This window comes from Agelaius tricolor, unplaced genomic scaffold (assembly GCF_023055355.1).
Source record: "Agelaius tricolor isolate 1412-34295 unplaced genomic scaffold, bAgeTri1.0.p SCAF_13, whole genome shotgun sequence".
Taxonomy (NCBI): domain Eukaryota; kingdom Metazoa; phylum Chordata; class Aves; order Passeriformes; family Icteridae; genus Agelaius; species Agelaius tricolor.
Window position 1 is genome coordinate 5214822 of NW_027269273.1, and position 21680 is coordinate 5236501.

Below are 21680 nucleotides of genomic sequence, written 5' to 3' on the forward strand. Positions count from 1 at the left end.
CCTGGGCTGCTTCTTCCACCACATTTAGTTTTAATTTGTTTTGCTTTTCTCTTGTTTGGGTTTTTCCCTGGCTATCTCTATATTGCTACTCCTCCTCCTTTACATCTCTGCACTGTTTAATCTGTTTTCTGTCTGAGTCTGTAAGTGCACACCTAGTTTCTAATTTCAGTGTTGTCCCTGAATAGCTTGAAATCATGTTGGTTATAACCCAACCCTCCCAATTTCCCAGTGTTCCACTGAGGTCCACCCACTTCTCCTTAGATATTTGGATATTAACAATATTCCAATGTTATTACAGGGGAACTGGTCTCTTTGATGGATTTCCAGTCACAAACAAATCACTGATTCAACTTATTCTGATCTGACTGAAATCAGGTTGGACCCTTGAGAGTCTTAATTTGAGGATTTTGGCTATGATATAGATTTTTACTTTAATTTTTATGAAAATATTTGCATTTACTTTAAATTCATGACTGGCTATCATTCATCTGCCAGGCAGTAATTTCAATGAATAATCATAATTATATTCACATGGGATCCAATCAATATCAACTTCATACATTTAAATCATATTAATAATGATCAGTCAATTAAGCCAGCACAGGAAAAAAAAATAAAGCTGCATTATGAAACCAACAAATGCTGCTGAAAGTGAGGATCTTCAGGCTCCACTTCCAAATGCAGGATGGAGAGGTAACAAGAGATCACTCCAGTGCAGGTAATTACAAAATTACACAACTGGGATCTTTGTGCAGACTGGTCCCTGGGACACGGGGTGTGTCAGAACTGCCTGGATCATAAATGGGCCATGGCTGGAATAATTTCATAGTAATTTCAAGGGGTTTTGGGATTTTTTTTGGTAAATCTCAAAAAATTATAGTCAAAAAGAATCTCAATTGAGGTAATTCGTGCAGAGCCTGAGAACAGTTCCATACATACCAGCTCCCAAGCGCCTCTTTCCTGGGAGAACACAAACATAATTAAGATAATTAACACTCAGGGGCACGCTACAGAAACCATTTCAAGACTCAAAGCACTTCAAAGCTCCTGCTGGAGTGGCCATGGTCCTACCACAGCCTCAAAGTGTGATGCAGCACCTCCAGTGTCACTGTCACCCCTCCTGGCAGTGTCACAGGCTGCTGGTGCATTGCTGCAGGTCCACCCCCTTCCTGGTGGCCCTACACAAAGCACATCACCCACCTGCTGGGGCATCCAGGAGGGATTTGCTGCTTGAACAAGTGTCCCCAGAAACCCACAGGAGCTGCTCAGACTATCAGCCAGCCCAGGGCACGATGGCTCTGGGAAGAGCAGGCTCAAGCCTCTCCTTGGCAGTGCCACACCAGTGAGATGGAGCCCTCCACCACTTCCCAAAGCTTCTCCAGGAGCAGCTGGTGTTCCCTCTCCCACTCAGATGCCACCCTGAGGGCCTGACCACACTGATGCTGAGTTTGGAAACCCCTGTGGAGACAGGATCTCCAGATGCTGCTGCCCTCTGCTACTCAGAGCTCGCTCTGGAGAGCTCATCCCCCTGCAAAGCTGCTCTCTCTCCTGGCCACTGTCTCTGCTCCCCACAGAGCTCTACAAACCCTGAGCACCTGCCCACAGAGCTCAGAGGAGATGTGCTCAGGGCTGTTGGCAGCTTTGGGGGGGCACCCCAAAACCTGATCCGCTCTGGGATGAGCCCTCAGCACAAAGTACGGGGCTGTGGAGCAACGTGGCCATCCCAGGGCACTCTGCGACCTCCCCAGGCACAAGAGGCAGCTCAAAGACCACAGAGGAGGCTCTGATAACAGGGACATGTGCTTCTGAATGCTGTTTGCACACTGGGCAGGAGGTGAAAGGCTATGGTGTGTCTGGGAGCAGGGCCCCCACACACAGACACTCCCACAGTGCAAAGTGAGCAGTCCTGAGCTTTGCCTCTGTGCCCGAATCTCAGCAACAGCAGCAAATCTCTGCCCCGTGGGACCACAGGATTGTCTAGAAGACATGTAAGGCTCAAAGGGACTTGCTCACCCTTGCAGAGATCACTGCCAGCATCTACAAACCCCAACATGAGCACTCCATGTGCAGGTGAAGTCACAGCAAGAGCATCCACAGCTGAGAAATGGGGTGGAAACATCTGTGCCCCAGTCCCAGCTGTGCATGGGCATCACCTGAGCTCTCTTTGCCTCTTCCAGGGATGAAGCACCTCTAGCAGGCTGCTAATGCATAGATAAATCAGATTTACTTCAAGCTAACATGCTGGAGAAGCAGGGAAATGGGGTGAGGGGCAAAAGCAGGCTCTGCTCCTGTTTCCAAGAAGCAGCTGCCCTTTCCTCCCACCTCCAGCTGAGCCTGGCAGCCTCCCTGCTTCCTTGGCCTTGGGTTTGCATCTCTATTTACACCCTGGTACAGCCAAGCTCAACAAGAGCCACACAACAACTCCTGGAAGGTTTGAGCAGCACCATGAGAGATGTCAGAGCTGTGAGCCAGGGCTGTGGCCACAGCAGGGTGACCTTGGCCACCTTCAGGAGTGTGCCACAAGGCAGGACAGGAGGACACAGGGGATCCATACCGTTGAGCAGGGTGCCAAAGTGCAGCACTTGCAGGTACTCAGCCTCCCTCATGAATCCTGTCAGAGGAGTGGCCCAGCCTTCGCTCAGCACCTGCACCCACTGCAGATCCAGCTGCAAAACAAACCCAAAGGGGTCACACTCCTGTCACACTCAGAGGTTGCTTTTCCTTCCTTTCTGCTGAAACAGCATTTTCATTTTGTTTTGCTTCAAATACAGGACATTCATAAGGGGGAGAAAGACACAGGGGATTGTAGCTTGAGGCTTTTAAAGCCAGACTCTCACACTTTCACAGCACAACTTAGAATCCCAGACTAGTTTGGGTTGGAAGGGACCTTAAAGCCCATCCAATCCCACCCCTGCCATGGGGAGGGACACCTTCCACTGTCCCAGGCTGCTCCAAGCCCCATCCAGCCTAGCCTTGGGCACTGCCAGGGATCCAGAGGCAGCCACAGCCTCTGTGCCAGGGCCTGCCAATATCCCACCAAACCCTGCCCTCTGGCAGCTTGCCCTTGTGGGGCTGTATAACACAGCAGAGGAGACTGACACCCTGCAGCACACATGGCAGAAAATGGCTGAGGACCAGGATCCCACCTCAGCTCACCATAAACCACAGCCACAGAAGGTCAGGGCCATCAGAAGAACACAGGCCCCTCTGGCAACATCCTCCTGGAAGCTTCCATCCTTGGAGCAGCTAAATAGTGTCAGAAGCTGTGTGTGACAATACCTTAGTGATCTCCAGTGCTGGCAGCTTCTCTGCCTCAGCCTGGACACTGCTGAGTTTATCCTCAGGCACAAAGAGCTCCAGAACATCCTTGACTGAGCCCTGGGGCACGATGTTCTGAAAGACAGGGACAGGCAGCACTTGTAACACACTGTTTTGAAGGGGAACACCAAAACGCAGTGTCCCAAAGCAGGGTTCCAAGGCTGCCAGTGATGGTGACACAAAAGTGACCCACCTGTGCCTGCAGGAGCTCCACAACCTGCTGGATGCACTCAGACACCGATGCATCGTTTGTTTTCAGCACCAGCTCGGGAGCTTCGGGCTTCTCGTACTCTGAGTCAATGCCCGTGAATCCTACGGACAATTAACCCCCAAATTAAATTTGTTTAATAGAATAATCAGTGCCTTAGAGCCAAGAACACTGTACAAACAACCAGGGAGCATTCAACCATGCTGGGTACAACAAGTGGCACTTGTGACAGTAAGATTAGGGGAATTAGGATCCTCTTGTGCACTACAAAAGGCCTTTAGACACCCACCCCTATTGTGGCACTGCCAGGACAAGGCATCCAAAGCTTTGGAAAGCAAAAGGCAAAATAAAATCTCACTCCTCCATACCTTTGATCTCTCCAGCTCTTGCCTTTTTGTACAGGCCCTTCACATCTCTGCTTTCACAAATATTTAGAGGAGCATCTACAAAGATTTCAAAGAAAGGAAGTCCAGCTGCCTCGTGAATTTTTCGTGCATTTCGACGATCCTGTTAGAAGAAAGATGGGAAAAATCTGAATTGCAGCAAAAAAACCTCCCTGGATTTTGACACAAGTAAATTAATCTTTCTTATAGATTCATTCAATGTACACTAGTTCTAATAAGGGTTTTCATCTCACTTCCCTCCTTTTCTTTAAAGATACTTTAAAAAAAATTTGTTAAAATCTACAACTTTAATCTGTTTTCATCTTTTCCCATGTAAAACCTCAACACTTTTTCGTTAGACAGGACAGCAGAATTTTAGATTGTGAATAATTATCTGCCCTATGTGAAAACGGTCAGACCCGATGATCTCAGAGGTCTTTTCCAGCCTCAGTGATTCCTTGATTCTACCAAAAAAGGAACTGCTTGCATCACCCTGATAACAGCAGCTACGGAAGTGAAAATCGCAGTCAAATCTTCCAAAAAACCAGTGAGAGGTCTAGGACAGGCTGCTGCTTCTGTGACTCTTTTCTGAGGAGTTAATAGCAAGGAGATCTTAAACTCCTCTTAGCTTTTCATCAGTGTGCAGCACTGAATTTATCCAGCGAGGCCGCTGCCCTCCAAACAGTGACTGTGCGCGGGTGCGCATCAGCGGCGCTCTACCAAGCATTTGTGCATTTACCTCTGTGCTGCTTCTGTGACTCTTTTCTACCTCTGAGGAGTTAATAGTAGGGAAATCTTAAACTCCTCTTAGCTTTTCATCAATGTGCAGCACTGAATTTATCCAGCGAGGCCGCTGCCCTCCAAACACTGACTGCGTGCGGTTGCGTATCAGCGGCGTTCTACCGAGCGTTTGTGCATTTAGGAAACCCTGTCCATAAACCATCCTCATCATCTGAGGTGAAGCTGAGAAGAGAGCAGGACCTTCACACCCTTACCTTGGTGAAGGGGGAGATGAAGCTGGTGATGCAGACGAGCCCCGCGTCGGCGAAGAGCCGCGCCACCTCGGCGATGCGCCGGATGTTCTCCTCGCGGTCCTGGGCCGAGAAGCCCAGGTTCTTGTTCAAGCCATGCCGGACGTTGTCACCATCCAGGGAGTAGCAGGGGATGCCATGAGCCACCAGGTACTCCTCCAGAGCAAAGCCAATGGTTGTCTTGCCAGCTCCAGAAAGGCCTGGGGGAGGCAGAAGAGTGAGGGGTCAGGTTTGAGGTCAAGAGAGTGAATACAAGTGACACTGGTGGCCAAACTCCTTCTGTGTGAAGCTCTCTACCTCATTCCTTCCTAAAGGAAGTTGGATTCGCCCTTCACAGATGAAGGATGAACCTTCACAGGTGACCCTTCACCTTTTCAACCCTCATTATTGGAGGGGTGGCATTAATGCCCTGAGAAAAGCATCTACAGCCCAAGCTCTGGAGGAGTCTGACTCAGCAGTGTGTCTTGCTGGGCTGTGCTGGGCTCCAGGAAGCAGGGGAGGTTTGAAAGGATGCTGCTTCCTCCAGGTCTCTCCTCATCTTCCTCCTCCTCCCCTTGCTCCCACTGTCAAGAGCCAGCTGCTCTCCCATTCTGAACCCAAGGAGAGGCTCTTGCTGCAACCATGTGGAGTGGGACAGGTTCCAGCAGCAAAGGGCCCCCATCACCTCCTTCTCTAGGAGTGTATTTCAAAGAATAATCATCAGCCAGATAGCTCAAACCTTTCAGACACAAGATTTTTGAGTAATACTCAAAAAAGGAAGGAAATTGCCTGGGGTTGGGCTTTTGGCTTCAGAAAAGCAGATTGAGCACTTCAAAATTGAGGAGGAGAACAGAACAGAAACGTGCTTTAATCCAGCATCTACAAACTAAGGTGACAGGAAGGTAAATCAGAATGGCTTTACAAATCCTTCCAAGCACATCCTTCAACATCCTCCAGCAGCCAAAGAAAATGCCAATATTTAACTAGCAAAGGAACAACTGGACAACTAGCAAAAGACAGACTTGTCTAAATATTAGAAATGCAAAATGCAGTTGTCCTTTCTAGCAGCCCCTAATCCCCAAACAATGAGTTTACACTTCAAGGCAGAAGAGAAGGGCAACAAAACAATGTAAGGGATTGCTTCCAGCATGCCTCTGTGGCTGGGAGTGTTTATTCTCCAGACAAGGTGACTGCCTCGTGCTGCCTCAAACCAGCAGACCTACATGTCCCAATGAACTTCCCACCGCTCCTGAATGAAAACATCCGCGTTTCGGACAACTCCGGGTACGTCCCACTGCCAAAGACTGGCTGGATTGGAGCCAAGGCTTCCTCAGCTACACACTTGGGAACAACAAGTGCTACCCTGAGGGCCTCTGACATGTTCAAAGGAGCCTGAGAGCAGCTGGGAAATCCATCAAAACATTAGTTCTGGGCAGCAGCTGCCAGGGAGAACATCTTGCTGCGCCAGCACCGCGTGTCTGCGTTTCCCACGTGGGGATGTTTTGCAATTCCCGGCTCGCAGGGAGCGCTGACGTTTCCTGCAGATCCCAAATCCCCACCTGGCAGCCACACTCATGGAGTTTCACAGGTGAGGCCAGGCTTTCATTTGACAGCCTGGCAAAAATACCTGTGAGCCAAACGGTGCAGCCTCGGAATCCTCCCCTGGTGCCGACCACTTGTCCTCTCTTACTCCTGCTGACATGGTGGGCTTGGTAAACCACGTTGGTGGATCCCTGAGAAAACAGAGCAGAACAAAGCACTTCTGTTACCTTGGCTGCTCTCAGGGTGAAAGGAAGTTTCTGCTGGGACAAACAGATGGGAGAGGAATGCAAATTCATTCATGAGGGTGGTGGTTCACATGGTGTGTGAGTTGGATTTCTGTCTCAGCAGCACAGACTCATTTTTTGGAGGCTCTCTGCCTCTGCCCATGGGGTTTCTGGTGGTGATGCCTTGGTGCCAGCAGGGAGAAGGTGACTCTGCCAGGTGACTGATCCCTCTCCAGGCATGCAGGACACAGAGCCTGGGCAGAGACACCCTCCCTGCCTTCTCGACAGTTTCAAACACAGACAGCCTCAGCTATTATTTTAACCAGGCTTGCAAAACAAGAGTGATTTCAGGTGCTAATTTACTGGCTGTGTAACACAAGAACTGCAGCTGGGACAGGAGCAGCCCTGAGCTGAGCAGACATGGGATGGGAGGCAGAGGAAACAACCTCTGATGTGTCCAAGCACAGTGCTGAGCCAGAGGCCTGAATTTTGGTACTTCCTAATTCTGGTGCTTCCTAACCTTGCTGACCCCAGAGTATCCACAGAGTTGCAGGTGAAACAGCCTGGCTGTGCCCTGCAGCTCCAGCAACAGCACCTCCACAAGGAATGTTGCACATGAAATATCCACAAGACCTTGTTCATTGTGAGGATGATGTTCCCAACTGAGGCACATAAGGGAAAGAACAAGGAGGGGACAAGGATATGAATATATCCTGGATACATATCCAGAGAGAGAAGACAAGGTTGCATGGAGGTTTCACAGAACTTTCCAGTATCTGAGGGAGCCTGTGGGGAATCTGGAAGGGGACTGTTCATCAGAGTGACAGGACAAGGGGAATAGGTTCAGACTGAAGCTGAGGTTAGTTATACAGAAGAAATCCTTCCCTGTGAGGTTGGGGAGTGGTGCCCAGAGCAGCTGGGGCTGCCCCTGGATCCCTGGCAGTGCCCAAGGCCAGGCTGGACAGCACTTGGAGCAGCCTGGGATGGTGGAAGGTGTCCCTGCCCATGGCAGGGGGTGGAACTGGATGCCTTTAAGGTCCCTTCAACACAAACCAGTCTGTGCTCCTATAAAAAACCCAAAACATCTCTAGACCTGCCCCTGAAAAGGTGAGTGAATGCTCCACATCCTGTGACTCAGAGAATAAAAGATCATTAGCTCAAGACTTGGTTTCTGTGGTTTGCTCTGTTTTGTTGCTTTTTGTGGGCTTTTTTTGTGGGGGGTTGTCAAAAGTTTGAATATTTTGAGCTCTCAAAGGTGAGACAGCAGCACCATGGATTAATTTTCTCCCATGCCCGGGAGTTCAGGCTGTGTCCCACAGGAGATGAGCCACGATAATGTCCGTGCCTCGGGAGGATGCAGGATCTGGCACATTCCTACATGGCTGATGTAAGGAGATTGTTCTAAGTACAGGGTGCTGTGCCATAAATCTGTGCTGGGTGAGCATCTCAGAGCTGTTATTTTGCACACTGGCACCTTTGGGAGCTTGGGAAAGCAGCACTGAGGGCATTTCTGCAATTCAGCAGCACTGTCACACCTCTCCCACCTGCTGGGAGCTCCAGATGGTACCAAATCCCTCAGGTTTTTCTGCTCTCTCTTCATAAACTTCCCAGGAAACTCTTCCCAACCCTGAGCAACTGGATGGCTGGGCTGGGAGCTTGCTTAGCTGGGAATGGGAAAGACCAACTCCCACCTCATCATCCACCAGCTAGGAATGGTTTGGGAAGCCAGAGCTGAAGTGTGGTGGAAAGGAGAGCAGGCACCAGGAAAACTGATCATTAATGGCCTGACAGCAAATCCTGGAGAGATTTTGTCTAGGAACAGCACATCCTGCAAGATGGTTGGGAGGCAGAGAGAAGCAGTGGAGGAGGTTTAATCAGATGCTGGGCTGTCCTGCTGATTTGATTCTCAGGGTTTTAACCCTGTCACTGCAAATCAAACATATTTAAATAGATAATCCAATCATCACCACAACATCAACACCTGGATGCTGGGCCCTAAAGCAGGGACAGTTTAGCACACTGGTAAGCATGTCTTGGAATAGTCTGGAAATGAGGTTTGGGAGAGGAACTTCTGATTTATAATTCAGCCCCAAACAAGGCAATAAGTGTCCCAGCAGCAGCATCTCCAAAGAAGGGCTGTGCATCCCTGCCAGACAGATGGTTAAAGATGACACTGCCACACTCTCCCCATTCCTTGGAAAATTGCTCTTTGGCCCTGTCTGGATGAGCTCAGTGCTCAGCCCACCCTGCCTTACCTCATCCAGGAAATGAGAAAAAAACAAACACATCGCTCCAAACCTTGGGCTGAGGCTGCAGCAGACCAAGAAACCAAACCCTGGTTTTGGTCTCCCTCCTACTGAAACCTTCCATAAGGTTGGCAAACAGGGAGACACCAAGATCTTTAGGATCAGGCTTGACTGAGCTGCCTGTCAAGGGTCTCTTGGCTTAGTTTGCCAAGGGAAGAAGCTTTCCCCAAGATGCTGCCCTGCTGTGTGAAAGCAGCCTGCAGCCAGAGGCAGGAGGCTTTGCTGAGATGGGGCCTCTGAGAGAGGAGAATCTTGCTGGAAATCAGGAACCACCAGAGTCCTCTGCTCTGAGAGCCACCATTGCTCAATTCATGGCATCCCAAAGAGTGACCTCAGCTCCTCCTGAGGTAATTGGCCCTGGAAAGGAGGAGCTGTGCTTGCCCACACAAATGATGTGTGACTACTCAAGGAGATCTTATCAGGGAGCATCTTCTCCTCTCATCTGACAGTTAAAAGCACGAGGTCTGTGGGGCCTCTCCCAGACATCACTGATGCTTGTTGGGAGCAGAACCACTGCACATTTAATAGAAAATGCACCAGACAAGAGACATTTATAATCACAGACTTATGGAGGTGTTAAGGCTGGGAAAGACCTTTAAGATCATCAAGTCCAACAATCAACCCAGCACCACCACAGTGTTCACCACTAAACCATGTCCTCAAGGGCCACATCCACATGTTGTTTGAACACTTCCAGGGATGGTGATTTCACCACTCCCCTGAGCAGCCCATTCCAGTGTTCTACAAAAAAAGTTTCCTAATATCCAATCTAAACCTCCCCTGGTACAACTTGGGGCTGTTTTCTCTCATCTTGTGCCTGTTCTCTGGGAGCACAGCCTGAGCCCTGCAGGCTCTTCCCCATCCTGTCAGGAGTTGTGCAGAGCCACAAGGTCCCCCCTGAGCCTCCTTTTCTCCAGGCTCAGCCCCTTCCCAGCTCCCTCAGCCCCTCCTGGGGCTCCAGCCCCTTCCCCAGCTCCCTGAGCTGCTCCTCATCAGAACCCCTCCCCAGCTCTGTTGCCCTTTTGGGTTTAGGGTTGTCCCAACAAATTGCATGAACATTTTGCCATCTCCCAGTAGGATTTCAAGTATAAACTCTGGTCCTTAGGGCAGCACCTCCTCCTGCCTCCACATCCCCAGTTCTTCAACCAGCACCTCCATGGCTGCGTCACGAGTGGGAGCAAGGCAAGAACCACCTGCAAGTGTCACCTTCCAGAGCTGAGAGGTGGAAATGAAGGACAGATGGGAGCTGAGCAGGACATTTGAGAGATCTCCTGAGTGCACAACACCCTTGCTCAAACACCCAGAGCAGGCAGAGCTCTGTGATGCTGCAGAAGGAGATGAGGCACCAGAAAGCCAAGGTGGCCCATCAGATCCAAGCCCATGTCCTTGTGGTGCCCTCAATTCACCCCTGCCTGCTGCAGCTGGCACAGACACGGGTCTGGAAGCTGTCCAGGAGCTGCACTCATGGCAGGCTGCAGCAGCATCCTGCTCTGGAGAGGGATTTCATTTCTCACTCCTGAAATCACACTGAGGCTGAGCAGCCCTGTGCTCACTCAGCACCAGCACCAGCATCCAGCTGGCAGCACTCAGAGCCCCAGGGAAACCCTGACCCAACAGCCAGGGCAGGGTCAGGACTCCCCCAGCTGCCTTTTTATTTACAGGGCAAGCTCACAGCACCAGGAATATGATTCATTTTTTTCCAGTCAAGCGTTTCACACACACCCTATTTTGGTACAGCAGCCTGGACACGTCTGCAGGAAGGAAAAATTAGAGCTAAATAAAAATAGAGGCTTTTGAAATGTTTGCAGCTGATCCTATTTGCAAATGGTAGAATGGGCTTTTAAAATGATAGAATGATCAAGCAAGCCTTCCCCTTCACAGGCAAGCAGTGGGATCAAGCACATGGAGGGATTATTGGGGTGTCCTGTGCAGGGTCAGGAATTGCACTTGATGATCCTTGTCCCTTCTAGCCCAGGAGATTCTGTGCTTCTGAGTTTGAAGTCAAACACTTCCCTAAGCCTCAGGAGAGTGAGCTACTCCATCATTAAAAAAACCCTCCCAACTCCTGCCAGCATATTGAAAAAAAAAAAATAAAATTAAAACATTTGTTCCTACCAGTTACATCTGATATATAAAAAATTACATGTATCAAAGTTTTCCTTAAAAAATTATTTTCTTTTACCAGGGTTGCTGTGGCAAAAGGGTGATACTGTATCCATGAGCAACCAGAGGGGAAAACCTCCTGTAAAAGAGGCATTTGCTGAAGAAGAGCAAAACTGATACTCCAAAGAAAAGGAGGAAGAGAGGGAAAATGGGGGTTTTGTCTGTGGAAGCAGACATTTGATTACAATCACAGTGAAGAACAATGAGAAACCTTGGCATCTCTCACCCTCTAGCTTAGCTCTTGTAACCCAAACCCTGTGGACTTTCCCCAGATATTCATTTACTGCACTAAGGCAGAAAATGCTGCAAACCCAGCCCCATTCCTTCCCAAGGGAAAACCCCAGCAAGGAGGAATTACCCTGGGAATTTTGCCCGTTTAACCCCAGGATGCAGGCCCAGATGGGGAAGTGGGACCTTGCAAGCATCTTTTGTGCTGCCCACCACCTTCCCACTGCTCCCATGCTGCTGTCCCTGCTGTGCCACCACCTCCCTGGTGTCTCCATTGTGCCACCACCTTCCTGGTCTCCCTGCTGTGCCACCACCTTCCTGCTCCCATGTTGGTGACCCTGCTGTGCCACCACCTTCCTGTTCTCATGCTATTGTCCCTTCTGTGCCACCACCTTCCTGCTCCCATGTTGGTGACCCCACTGTGCCACCACTTTCCTGCTCCCCTCTGCTGTCCCCCTGCTCCCTGCCCAGGGCTGAGTCTCCTTTCCCAGCAGCTGGAGGGGACAGGAGCTGTGTTTTCTCTCCAGGCTGAGCTGGGCAGTGACACTGCTGTGTCCCCCCAGCCCTGCTGAGGCTGAGGGGCTGCCAGCCCTGCCAGTTCAGGCAGGATGCTGGGCTGGGATCCCTTTCTGCAGCCCGTGCTCTGAATAAAGCCCAGCAGGCTCAGGCTCTCCTTGGCACTCTCTGCCTGTTCCTTTGGCATCACCCCCAGGGCCCTGCCAGGAACGTAGCACACAAATCCTTAAGGAGAGCAGCAGAGCCATCCCAGTGCCCCAAAACAAGCAGCCTTTCAGCCTGGAGACAGACAGCTGCAGATGCCAAACCTCACCAACACAAGATTTTTAAGCTGAAGCCATGTTTTCTTAAGCCACAAGAATTTCTGAGCTCTTAGCAAGACCTTATTTGCTGACGGCAGCTCGAATATTTTTTCTCTTGGCATAAATTCACACAGCTTGGGTTGTCACAATCAAGTTTTATACAACACTGGCACACAAAAAAAGAGAAGAAAATCAACAAAATCAGGCTCATGTTCCAGTAACTTCCCAAATCAGATGCTGATTTCTACACTGTGAGTCCAAATCAGCAGTTGGGGATTGAAATCTGCCTCTCTGAGGGCTCCCAGCTCAGGCGTTTCCTTATCTTGGAATGAAGTGATGTCACTGCTCTCATTTCCTCGATGCAGAAAAGCCAGTGACTCATCCTGTGCTCCTACATTTTTGGGATAAACTTGGAAGGCCAGGACAGATGTTATAAAAACAAATCTCCCCGTTTTCATTCCTGAAATCTCAAGGGACAGCTGCAGGGGCAACAAATATTTAACAAACAAAGCATTTTGTCAAAAAGAACAATTTAAACAGGAAACCCCTCCATGGTGGCCCAAAGTTGAATATTCAGAGCAGTTCTGATAAATTATCTCCCCCAGCTGAACCCACCTGAGCAGTTGGGCCCCTGCTCCTTTTGCAAACAATGGGTTTGACATTGCAGAAGAACTTGCCTTGGTTTGATGCCTGCCAGGAAAACCACCCAGAACACACAGCCCTGCTTCTCTGCCTTCTCCTGGAGAAAAAGATCTGGCTACAGAAATGGGAAACTGAGTATCAGTCCCTCAGATTGCAGGAACAAGAGGAAAAGAGGGCAAAGGTACAGATTCTGACTACACATTAACTTCAGTATCAAAAGGATATCCAGGTAGGAATTGTATCCACATGTAAATAATTATTTTTTCCCCCCTGAATATGAGAGTCAGGAATTTAATTTGTGGGTTGTGGTTCTCTATGGTAAATATGGCACTGTACATGTCCCACCTCCTGCACTGGCAGGACAGGCACCCTCAACCTGAGAACAGGTCTCAATGACATGGGGACAAGACACCCCCTTTTACCATGCCCAACATATCCCTCAGGAAAGAAATCCTCTGTCTTTAGGGAAGCTCCAGGGGTTTCACAAGCAGCAAGAGCTACAGAGGATCTGTGTTTCAAGCAGTTTCATCAGGTTTTAAAATGCATCTATTTCTGATTCCAGGGCAGGGAACGGAGCTGGGGAAGGGGCTGGAGCCCCAGGAGGGGCTGAGGGAGCTGGGCAGGGGCTGAGCCTGGAGCAAAGGAGGCTCAGGGGGCCCTTGTGGCTCTGCACAACTCCCTGCCAGGAGGGGACAGCCAGGGGGGGCCGGGCTGTGCTGCCAGGGAACAGGGACAGGACAAGGGCAAAGGGCCTCAAGCTGGGCCAGGGGAGGCTCAGCTTGGACAGCAGCAGCAATTTCTGCATGCAAAGGGTGAATTATCTCTGTTACAGTCTCACAAACCCTGAGTTCTACAGCACTTCACTGTAACAAACTAAAAATGGAGCCCCATCTCTCTCTCTACAAGGCCTTTTAAGAATAAACTGTCCAATTAAGAAATGACACCTGAATTATTTTTACTTTTAACCCAATAACCAACCACCCATGGCCTGCAGTGCAGACTTTCTTATCCAGTTACACAAAACCACCCAAACCCATGGAGAAGAAGGTAAAGAAGAAGGATCAGTCTCTGCCCTGAAACCTCCATCTTGTTTATATATATATTACTGTATTCTAAAATCTTAAACTCTTAAGTTTCCCACCATGTGATATCCCACACTTCTATTCAAATTACACACCCACAATCCCAGTTCTATCATTCAATTTAGGAATTCAATTTCAGGCCTTGGCAGGGGCTGCCCAGGGAGCTTTGCAGTGCCCAGCCCTGCAGGTGTCCCAGCAAGGGCTGGAGGTGGCACTCAGGGCTCTGGGCTGGGGACAAGGTGGGCACTGGGCACAGCTGGCACTCCATGGGCTGGCAGGGATTTTCCAGCCTAAATAATCCTGTGATTCTGTAAAAGAACTCATTCTTCTGTGAGGCTTCTCCTCTGCAGGACCTGAAGAAAAAGGGAAAAGCTGGACTCCAGCCCAAGCTGGTGGGCTCCCAGTGTGTGCCTCTCCCTGCCTCAGGTTGGATGCCCAGCCTTGAACCCGCTCTCTTGTGCCCCATGTGCCTGACTTTGTGGGGTCAATGGTCACCAGCAGGCCACAGGACACCTCTGTCCACCTCAGCACCTTTTTGAGGGTTTTCAAAGTGCAAAAGCAGCAGCAGGAAGGAGCTGAGGGGAGCTCAGCCAGAAGCACCACACAGGACACATTTAAATGGGGGAACTTTGCCTGGCAGGCCAAAAGTTCACTAGGCTGGAAAAAACCATGATGATGAATTCATGGAAGGAAAGTTCATCAAGGACTATCAGGAGGAAAGGCACAGCCTCTGATATCTCAGGCTGTAAATCAGTGGAAATTGGGGACAATGCACTGGTGTCCCAGCCATAAACTCTTTCCTGGCTGCCCCTGGGAATGACAGACAAGGCCAGGCCTTCCCCTCACTCAGCACCCCTCAGAATTGGGAATGACACTGGGAATGACAGACAAGGCCAGGCCTTCCCCTCACTCAGCACCCCTCAGTCCCCTCAGAATTGGGAATGACACTGGGAATGACAGACAAGGCCAGGCCTTCCCCTCACTCAGCACCCCTCAGAATTGGGAATGACACTGGGAATGACAGACAAGGCCAGGCCTTCCCCTCACTCAGCACCCCTCAGAACTGGGAATGACACTGGGAGCGACAGACAAGGCCAGGCCTTCCCCTCACTCAGCACCCCTCAATCCCCTCAGAATTGGGAATGACAGGCAAGGCCAGGCCTTCCCCTCACTCAGCACCCCTCAGTCCCCTCAGAATTGGGAATGACACTGGGAATGACAGAAAGGGCCAGGCCTTCCCCTCACTCAGCACCCCTCAGTCCCCTCACAATTCCTGCTGGATGAAGACAGGGCTGTTTTCACTGCTCTACCACTGAATGTGCTGCTCTACAAAACCAGCTGCAGGAGATAAGTGCAAGGTGGGGACTTCTTCCTGTGTATCTGAGCCCTACAAGCTGCAAGATGGGTTTTTAATGTGTGAGTGCACACAGGGTTAACCTAGACCCTGGCCTAAATCAGCACCAAGGATGTTGGACCCTTCCTGAATGAGTGGCTGCTCAGCATTTCCCCACCTCTCCCTAAAGCAGGTGTAGGCACAGCCCTTGGTCATTCCACGCTGCTCAAAGGCTGGTCCAAGGACACTTCCACATTTTCCTTGGAGATTATTGTTGTTAATTGGTCCCTCAAAAGCTCATGCAAACTCTCAGCATCTCTCAGAGGGTGGCATCACCCCCAGTTTTACAACCACAGAAGGGTAGTGGTGAATAAGACCAGCAGCAGATGAAGACTTCAGCTCCCACAATATTTAAGACATAAAAATGAACATTTGTTTGAAGAGCAGCTCCTCTGGACTTCAGGCTGCTCCTCATCCCTCACATCCATCCCCAGGGTCTCAGATCAGCTTTCCAGAGATGCAATGAGCATTTGCAGGGCTGCAATGAGCTGCCCCAGCCATGGCAGGTGCCCAGCTCAGGCCCCCAGAGCAGCCCTGTAAAAAACCCCTCCTCTAAAATGACTTTTTCCCCCTCTTCCCACGCTCACTGACAACACACCCTAATGATCTTCCCATCAGAAGGGCTGGGCAGGCCACAAAAATCACCTCCCACCCTAGCACACTTTTTGCACCACAATGGGAAGCTAAAATACAGTTTGATATCAAAGAAAACATTTTGTTCTGCCAGAGAGGCCACAAGGACCTCCAGGTCAGAAAGTCTTGGAAATGTAGGTGCAGACAGTTGCTTTCCAGCAATGCACAGAAAAAGCTCATCTCAACAAGCCACAAAGTGCTGCAGCTAACAGAAAATCAAATCAAATCTGTGTAAAACAACTCCTTCCTCAAGCTCTGCTCTCCAAACACATTCTGGCACCCGCTCAGCAGACAAAGCTTTTGACACATGGAGCTGTAACCGAGCCAAGCTGTGAGCAAAGGAGCAAAGACCACTCTGGGAGGGACAGGAGGCAGTGCTAGCAAGGAACTGCCAGCCCCACAGGCAAATCCCAACCTCCCAGCATCCCGTGGCATGACGCACAGGCAGGGCTTTTTTGAATCCCTCCTTTTGTTAATGATACACTCTGTGTAAATTTTCACTTGGAAATGATTAAGCTGTGAACCCATTAAGGAGCTATTTCTCACTCCCTTCAGCTGTGACACCCCGCTCACGATAACAGCAAATTCAGAAATGGCAACCTGAATTACACAGCCTTTTTCTTAATGGATTTTTGAGAAGCAAAGTGTGACCAAAGTACAAGTTCAAGCATTCACACAGGCCCTGCATGCCCCTTATCTTTTGGGGGCACATACAGCTGTGAGTTTATCTAAAACACCTGGTTTCAGATAGGCAAGGGCTTTTCATTTCTAAAGGCACCCTCCAGGATCAACATCAGCCCAGTTAAATTAATAATGATAATTTTTTTAAAAAGCAAATATGCCAGCGTTTGTCTTGAAAACCTTCCAGAAAAACCAAATCTCCCTGGCATAAATCTAAGCTGCAGCTGCAGTGCTCATGTCTGGGTAGAGTGGGGTGGCAGCACTGCTCCAACCACCACCAGTGGAGGTGCTCAGACCACACCAAGATGGTTATTTAATTCCCCAAGCCCTGGAGGGATCAAGCATGGAAAGGAGAAGGCATTCATATTTAAGAACCTGCAACTTTTCCTGGCTTTTCTTCCCTGAAATCCCCCCAATGGAATCCCCCTGAAATTCCCCCTGTCTGCTCTAACAGAGCAGAGTGTGGTTATTAACCACTGGTCTGGCACACTGGCAGCCCAAGTGAATGAAAGAGCAAGAGACTGGGAAGGGAATTTTCTAATAGTGCAGAAATTGAAGAAAAGGGGAGAAAGTTATAATTAACAAAATAACAGAAGTTAATCACCTCACCTTTCCATGGTCTTTGAAGAAAAGAGATATAAAGCAAACAAAGTAATAGAAAATCAAGCAAGAAATCCCAAGCATGCAATGAGCAGCAGGGAAACAATCACCTTAGGATGTCACGGTGCAGTGAGCTGGGCACTGTGTTCCACAGGATAAATCATGCTGTAAGAACAAGCAGCCTGGGACTCGCTGGATAAAACATGAGTTTGAGAAAACTGACTTTATGGAGTGACTCAGTGCAGAGCAAGCCAGGCTAATTCCCTGAAATCGTGGCTTTGCTGCCCTGTCCCCCAGGCAGTGTCACTGCAATGAGCTACAGGGAACTGCTTTGAAAACAAACATGGTTCAAGTTGTTTTGCTCTTTACTTTCAAGGCAACAGTTAAGAGTAAGTGTGAGAGTGAGGAATGCACGCTTTGGGTGTTTTATTAAGCTTTTTCTTTCATGTTGCTTGGCAATTAAATCGATGGAGATGTACATATGTTCCTGCTCTGCCTGGGGTATCACTCTGTCCATCTGAACTCTGCCCTGCAGCTCTGGTTTTTTAACATGAGAGCAGTTTTTAGGCACGGAAACGAAACCTCTTTCCTCAGGGTTGATTTGATCTTGTGGGTTTGTTGCTGGTCTTTAAATAAATTTAAATAAGCCCACATCATTTGCACATAAGCCCAACACAAACACAAGAGAGCTAGCAGAAGTTCCAGCTCTGTCACCTGTGGGGCTGCAGAAACACATCCCACTGCCAGCCAGGGATGCCACACCAGCCACATTCCTGGAGATGCTGCTTCCAGACCAGGCAGGTGACAAAGCTGAAACACTTCTGAAAAAGGCACTTTCAGTACGGGCTCTCATTCTCCTCAAGCATCTGCAAAGAGAAACTTCACTGGCCGGGGGCAGGACTCGCAACGCCTCCATCCCGTGAGATGCGCTGAGCTGCACTTCCCACACAGCCCTGGGGACACGAAGCCACGCAGGCAGTGACCCTGCCAGGGCAGGGCTGTGGCTCTGGGCTCTGTGGCAAGCTGCCCTGGAGCACAGTGCTCCATCTGTGTCCTCCTGGCCGTCAGGAAAACGCCGCTGGCTCGGCGGGCACGGGGAGCGAGCTGCGGAAATACCGGCGGCACCGCAGGTGTGGGGGAGAAGGAGCTGCTCTTTGCACAGACCTCAAAGAAGCCCTCAGCCCTGAAAGCCACGCTGTGCAAGGGCCCACACAATGAACAAGGGCAGGCCCACAGCTGCACCTCCCTCTCTGCACTCCTTCTCCGTGTGCTTGCTCCTGAGAGACAGCAGGGTTTGCCACTGAGGCACACAGGAGGGACATTGAGCCTCTAAGGACATCATTACAGAACTGCCCAAAAAGTCAGCCCTGAAACTGGCCAGGAATAAATGCTTTCTGTCAGTGAGGGCTGGGAACAGGAGGGCACTGCCTGGCACGTAGAGGACTTCATGCCTCTTGCAGTGTCCTGAGCAGAAATGAAGAGAGCACAAAGCGTTTCCACATTAACCAGCCAAAGAGAGATTCCTGCACACCAAGACTCTGGTCCTCACACAAGGTAGAATTAAGGTGCCATGCTCATTTTTAAGGACAACACATGGAGAAGCAAAAAAAAAAAAAAAAAAAAAAGTTTTCTTCTTTATACCTTACTATATTAACAATTAATAAATAGGTGTGCAATTAAAGCATCCTCAATCCAGATTCAAACTCTAGATAGCATTATTCAGGCTGAATTTAGGATTTAAGACCTGGGCTTCTAGTTATTCAATTTGTCAAATAACACAGTGGTCCAGCTCACAACAGCTGGCACTGCTGTGCCTTCCAAAACTGACAGCTGACACTATCACCTGCAAAACCCAGCTCTGACATCCCCTCAGCTGGTGAACAAAGCTGGTAACATGCAGCCTCACCAAACCCGGTCTGTGGGACAAAGAAACTGTGAGAAAACTGAGGTTTTAGTAGCAACAAGGATTTTTAGGAGTAATAAGGATTGGTGTTACTGGGAGAACGAAGAATGGGGAATAAGAAGGGGCAATAGAAGGATGATCCTACTGCTGTATCAATAGGGATCTCAACAGGATAAATTATTGTGTCTTCATTTTAAAGTGGAACACCCCTGGCTGTTGCGGCTACAAAAAGTGTCTGTGGGCACAAAAAAAGGTCAAAGCACCCTGAACAAAGTGAAATTCCTTATCCAGGCCTTTGATATAAACTAGAGATGGCTGAAACCAAGAAGCTGCTGAGGTTGCAGTTCGGAGAGAGAACTTCCTTTACACTCTGTGCAATACATCTTCCTGGCAAGGGACAGGAAGATCACTAATGGGACATCACCGTTTCACCATCGCTCCCCAAAGCTCTTGTAATTAGCGAAATCACGCCTTTTCTCACTCCATCGGATACCTGGCAGATAAGCACTCAAAAATCCACCTACAGCTGTCAAGCTGATAGCATCTGTTTTGACAGCCACGGCACAAAGGTCAGCCACAAACTCGCTTATAAAGGTCATTTTTCCAGCCCAGGGTGGAGGCAAAGGAGAGGGATTATTCTGGAAGTTCAGCAATACCTCTCTCCTGTCACAGCAATGAACAGAACTCCCATACACAGCTCACGGCTCGCACCTCCCCTGCCTGAAATAATCCCTAAACCACAGGTTTTTGCGTTTCCAAGAACACCCTGCTGCACAGGCTCGCTTTGTTCCGTGTGGCTTTGGGTGCATTCCTCCCCGGACAGATTACCACTGTGTCCAAAATGCATCAAATCCATCGGAAAAGTTTGCCATAAACTTAAAAAAAAAAAAAAAAGGCAAATCAACCAGCAGAAAGCAGCCCTAAAGACTTACGTCAAGATTTCTTCTGGTTCTGATTTAAAACCTGGAAAACGCACACACAGCCAGAGGGACCCAGAGCTCCCATCCCAGCCCCAAGGAGTAGGGGAGGGCAGCTGGCAAGCGGAACGCGATGTCCGCCTGCAGTGGCTGCGATTTGCAATTCGAATTTCTCACTGAGCTGCGATTCCTTCGCTTTGCCGCGCGTGTTCTGAAGCGATGCTGAGAGCCTGACGGCGGCGGTGGGGCTCCTTCCCCCGCCTGGCACCGGGACAGGGGACACCCACAAAGCCACGAGCGAGGCAGGACCTCCGGCCGTGCCTGCAGGGGACCCGCGGGGCACAGCGGGACAGGTGCGGGATGCGGAGGATGCTCAGCCAGCTCAACCATCCATGCCGAGTGATGGATGGGCTGGAGAACTCCCGAGCAGTGCCGGAACTGCGGCTGCCCGTGGATCCCAGCGCAGGACAGGGAGAGGGATCAGCGGGGACAGCCCAGCCCCGCTCCCGGCGCGTCCCTACCGTGTGCTCGCGGCTCGCCATGGTGCTGCTGCTGCGGCTGCTGGTGCGGTGGGCCCGGCGGGGGAAGCCCTATAAGGGCTGCGGGACACGTAGCGCGGCCCTGGGCCGGCCCCTCTCGCCCTGCGCCCGCCCCCGCCACCGCCTCCTCTGGCCCGGCCCCCGCGGGAACCGGGCAGGGCGCTCCAGCCCTCATCCCCCGTGAGGAGCGGGCGGGGAGCTCCGGCCCTCACCCCCCGTGAGGAGCGGGCAGGGCGCTCCAGCCCTCATCCCACGTGAGGAGCGGGCAGGGAGCTCCGGCCCTCATCCCACGTGAGGAGCGGGCAGGGAGCTCCGGCCCTCATCCTCTGCGGGAACCGGGCAGGGCGCTCCAGCCCTCACCCCCCGTGAGGGGCGGGCAGGGCGCTCCAGCCCTCACCCCCCGTGAGGGGCGGGCGGGGAGCTCCGGCCCTCATCCCACGTGAGGAGCGGGCGGGGAGCTCCAGCTCTCATCCCCCGTGAGGGGCGGGCAGGGCGCTCCGGCCCTCATCCCCCGTGAGGAGCGGGCAGGGAGCGCACGACACCGTGCCTGGGAAAAGGAACCTGAAATGAGGAGCTTGGGGCTCTGCTGCCACGGCCGGGGAGGGGACAGGGAGTGTCAGAACTCAGGACATCCCTCTGGGTATCCAGAGTTGCCGGGGCCCCTGTCGAGGGGCTCCGAGACCTGGGCATGCAGCCCAGAACACCTGTGGGTTTGATTATGCCCCGTGGAGCAAGTTACCAGCTTTGTATGAGGACCTAAAAGTCACAGAAGTTTAAATAATGTAATAATAAAATTATCACCGGGTGAAAAGGTAGATTTTGGGATTTTTAGAATGGGGGTTTTAGGGACAAGATAGAGGGATTTGGGCATGTCCAGTCCTCCTTCTTCTTCTTCTCTACCTCCATCCTCTGCTGTGATGCTGGCACTTTGGGATTGGTTTAGAATAGAAGTTCACTGTCTAACATAGGTGATAGGTATTGGAAAGAAATGTAAATTGTTGTAAATTGTAAATATGTTGTACGTAGCTTGTAGTATAAAAAGACAACACCACCCCGAGGGTGGTCAGAGTGCTGCTAGCTGCCTTGCTGA

General features: G+C 50.5%; 1 protein-coding gene across 1 annotated transcript in view; it reads right to left on the reverse strand.

Moving 5' to 3' along the window:
• The window catches only part of PAPSS2 (3'-phosphoadenosine 5'-phosphosulfate synthase 2), a 30286-nt gene extending 9453 nt beyond the window's left edge, over positions 1-20833 (reverse strand). The window contains exons 1-7 of the mRNA XM_071438556.1: positions 20573-20833; positions 6547-6652; positions 4905-5140; positions 3895-4033; positions 3512-3630; positions 3280-3393; positions 2555-2666 (exon numbers count right to left, since the gene is read on the reverse strand). Coding sequence (XP_071294657.1) covers positions 2555-2666; positions 3280-3393; positions 3512-3630; positions 3895-4033; positions 4905-5140; positions 6547-6652; positions 20573-20593 — 847 coding nt within the window. The 5' untranslated portion in view covers positions 20594-20833. The remainder of the gene's footprint in view (positions 1-2554; positions 2667-3279; positions 3394-3511; positions 3631-3894; positions 4034-4904; positions 5141-6546; positions 6653-20572) is intronic.
• Positions 20834-21680: the final 847 nt, after the last annotated feature.